Source organism: Cebus imitator, unplaced genomic scaffold (assembly GCF_001604975.1).
Source record: "Cebus imitator isolate Cc_AM_T3 unplaced genomic scaffold, Cebus_imitator-1.0 Scaffold534, whole genome shotgun sequence".
In the NCBI taxonomy this organism is placed as follows: Eukaryota; Metazoa; Chordata; class Mammalia; order Primates; family Cebidae; genus Cebus; species Cebus imitator.
The window spans coordinates 43,595-47,734 of NW_016107849.1; the positions used below are offsets into that span (position 1 = coordinate 43,595).

A 4,140-nucleotide genomic window follows, 5' to 3' on the forward strand; every position below is an offset into this window, starting at 1 on the left:
AAAAAGAAAGGAAAAAGGAATGAGGTAGTTGGAGGCTTGATATATGGGGCCTTGTGGGCCCCTGTAAGGACGTTGGCTTTTACTTTGAGGAAAATGGGGAGTCATTTTGTGATCTGAGCAGAGGATTGATGTAATCTTTCTTTTTAGAGAAAGTTGCTGTGTTAAGAATAGACGTAACAGGAAGACCAATTAGGAGGCTGTTACTAGGCGTCTAGGTGAAATGCGATAGCTTGAATCAGGGTAGTAGTAATGGAAGTGGTAAGAAATAGTTATATTCTTGATATATTTTGGAGATGGAGTCAATTAAAATCAAGGAAAACTAAAATTTTTGGCCTGAGAACTGAAAGAATGGAGTTACCATAAATGAATAATTACCATGAGGAAGGCTAAGGGTGGATTAAATTGAAGCAGGGTATACCTGGGAAGAAAGCAGCTTACAAGAGTCAGTTAATAATGATCTCACTTTTGTAAAACAAAAATTGTGGCCTGAACACATTTTAAAAAATCTGTAAATTGAGGTTGCTCACCTTTGAGAAACCACTTAGCTCTGCTAATCTCAGAAATGCTTTTCATTTACTTACTTGGGTAGGTTTATCTCTGCCCACTAGTAAGTGGTTATGCCAAAGTCTAAATATTATGGGTCTAAACTTGAAACGATCTCTTGATAGGTATAACTTTTAACATTTATTTTTCTTTTTTAAATTTATTAAGGTGGAGTCTCACTCTGTCGCCCAGGCTGGAGTGCAGTGGTGAGATCTAGGCTCACTGCAACCTCCACCTCCAGAGTTCAAGTGATTCTCCTGCCTCAGCTTCCCATGTAGCTGGGATTACAGGCATGCACCACCACACCCGGCTAAGTAGAGATCGGGTTTCACCATATTGGCCAGGCTGGTCTCGAACTCCTGACCTCAGGTGATGTACCCACATCGGCCTCCCAAAGTGCTGGGATTGCAGGCATGAGCCACTGCGCCCAGCCCGGAACTTTTATTTTTCTAAAATCACATGTATAAAAGCCCAAGTAGACACTGCGTGTTTCTACCCATGACCACTTATTATTGTACTTTTTGCATCATAATTTAGATGGCTTCTTTTAGGAAATACTTTGTATCATCTAAATAGACCAATGTAGTTTGTTTTCATTGCTCTTTATTATGTGAACTGTGTATGCAGTCACACTTTTCATTTAGTGGAAAATTCCATTTTCAAATTTGACAGAAAGTAGTATTGGTGGGATTATGTTTTATTTGAAGTTTCTGTTTTCCAGGGAAGAGGAATTTGCAATCAGCAGATCCTGGCCTGGTATAAGAATTTTTGAAATGTTTTACAGGTGATGATGAACAGTCTACACAGATGGCTGCAAGTTGGGAAGATGATAAAGTTAAAGAAGCATCTTCAGACAGTTTTGTTGCTATTAAAATTGATACCAAAAGGTTTGTTTATGTTTTAATATTTTATTAGTTTTAAAATTTATAAGTATTGTCTTTGTGATTTATAGTGATACTTTTGGACTGTAAGAATGTTGATGTTGGGCTGGCTACTCCCAGCAGTTTGGTAGACCGAGGTGGGAAGATCACGTGAGCGCAGGAGTTAGAGACTAGCCTGGGCAACATAGTGAGACCCTGTCTCTACAGAAATAATAATAAAATCAGGCAGGAGTGTGGTGTGTGCGTGTGGTCCCAGCTACTTGGTAGGCTGAGGTGAGGCGATCACTTGAGCCCTGGAGATTGGGGCTACAGTGAGCTGTGATCATGCTACTGAAGTCCAGCCTGGGTGACAGAGTGAAGCTGTCTCAACAACAACAAAAAAAGAATGTTGGTCAGGCACAGTATTTCATGCCTATAATCCTAGAAATTTGGGAGGCTAAGACAGGTGGATCCCTTGAGGTCAGGAGTTTGAGACCATCCTGGGCAACAAAGTGAAATCCTGTTTCTACTAAAACAAACAAACAAACAAAAAAATTACTCTGGTGTGGTAGCACGTGCTTGTAATCCCAGTGGGAGGCTGAGGTAGAGGATCACTTGAGCCCAGGAGGTTGAAGTTGAGGCTGCAATAAGCAGTGACTGCTGCACTGCACTACATACAGCCTGGGTGACAGAGCAAGACTCTATCTCAAAAAAAAAAAAAAAAGTTTATGTTATGTGTTTGGATATCTAAGACATATTATGATCTTAAATTCTGACTACCATTTGCTACATTCATCATGAATCTTGCTGAAAAAAGTTCAAGCTTTCCTACTGTACCAAGCAGCTATCTAACATGTACCAGGAATGCAGAAAGAATAGTGATTTCCACCTTCTAAAAACTTGGGAGTAGCAGTAAATCATACATTGAATATCTCTGAGAGGTTGATTACTCACTGTCTTGAATCCTATTTTTGAGAACGGAGTCATTTAATCATTAGAAATAAAGACATTTATAGGATCCTCACAGTACCTGATGTCCACAAGTCTGTTTTGTTTCTCCATTCCTCCTCCCCATCTTTAAAAAATAGTTTTATTATAAGAAGTTTCAAACATATATGAAAATAAGAGTGGAACATACCCCATGTACTTGTCAACTAGCTTTGTTCAGTTTTCATCTATACCCCTGCCCATTTCCACTCAATCCAAATAATTTTGAAACAAATCACAGTCACCATATCACTTCATATATAAATATTTTAGTATGTCTCTGAAATAAAAGTATTGTTAATTTTTCAAACAAACATAACTATAATGTTAATACTTCACAAACTAATAATAATTCTTTAATAGCAAATAACCAGCTGGTGTTCAACTTTCCAGTTGTCTCATCAAAGTCATAGTTTTATTACTTTATTACAGCTTTTTGGTTCAGAATTTTTCAAAGTCCACACATTGGGATGCATTGATTTTTCTCAGTATGTAGGCTTCTCCTCCAACTCTCCTGCTCTTTGCAATTTATGTTTTAAAGACACCAGGTTATTTGTTCCATACGTTTGTTCTGTGGTTTCCTTTTTTTTTTTTTTTTTTTTAAAGACAGGGATTTCACCATGTTGGTCAGGCTGGTCTTGAACTCCCGACCTCAGGTAATCCACCTGCCTTGGCCTCCAAAGTGCTTGGATTACAGGTGTGAGCCACCACGCCCAGCCTGTTCTGTGGTTTCCTACAGTTTGGATTTTGTTGACTGCAACATGTCAGTGTCAAGTTGGTTCTTTCCTGTTTTCTATAAATTGATAGGTAGATTCAGATTTGTTTTCCCTCCCCCATCTTGTCCCAAGACTACTTCATAGATTGTGATGTGTCTTCCATCAGAAGACAGATAATGCCCTGTCTTTTCTCCTTAGCAGCCATCAGTGATCAGTACCTAAAAACATTATTACTTATTTTTTTCTTTGAAGCAGGATTTCACTATGTTGCCCAGGCTGGTCTTGAAATATTGGACTCAAGAGATCATCCCATCTCAGCCTCCTGAATAGCTGTGGTTACAGGCATGCCTCACTGTGCCTGGTGCTGAAAACATGAATTCATTAGCACTTACAAAGTGGTGTTCCTGTCCTTTTGATATTGATAATATTAGAATGAATAATAGGTTTAAAAAATCACTGTCAAGATTAAAACATTCAGAAATTTGCCTATAAGTTTGTAAACTTTATGTAAAAATTTTCTGTATTAACAAAAACGCCAAATTGTAGTATAACCTGTCTCAGAACAGTTACTAAACTATATATTTACTGAGTAGTTTTTAAAAAGCAGAATCTGGATAGGCGCTGTGGCTCACGCCTGTAATCCCAGCACGTTGGGAGGCCAAGGTGGGCAGATCACGAGGTCAGGAGTTCAAGACCATCCTGGCTAACACGGTGAAACACTGTCTCAAAAAAAAAAAAAAAAAAACAGAATCTGTCAATTTATCATTTTATTTTTATTGTCCATCACCTTCCTGAAGCACCTTCTAGAGTTGGCAATGGCAAGAAGAATATAGGGTTTTACAGGGAATGTGGAAGACATGAGAATTTCAAAATTCTTGAGATTATATACAGACTAATGTGTCTGGCTTTTTTTTTTTTTTTTCTGGGCAGTGCTGAAGAAACTGTCTGGCATTTTTAAAAACAAATTTCTGGCCGGGCGCGGTGGCTCACGCCTGTAATCCCAGCACTTTGGGAGGCCGAGGCAGGTGGATCAC

The 4,140-nt window shown here is 38.7% G+C and overlaps 1 protein-coding gene across 1 annotated transcript in view; it reads left to right on the forward strand.

The window, feature by feature from the left end:
* Positions 1–4,140, forward strand: part of UBXN4 (UBX domain protein 4) — a 56,502-nt gene that overhangs the window by 5,842 nt on the left and 46,520 nt on the right. The window contains exon 2 of the mRNA XM_017514696.2: positions 1,328–1,430. Within this exon, the coding sequence (XP_017370185.1) occupies positions 1,328–1,430 (103 nt within the window). The remainder of the gene's footprint in view (positions 1–1,327; positions 1,431–4,140) is intronic.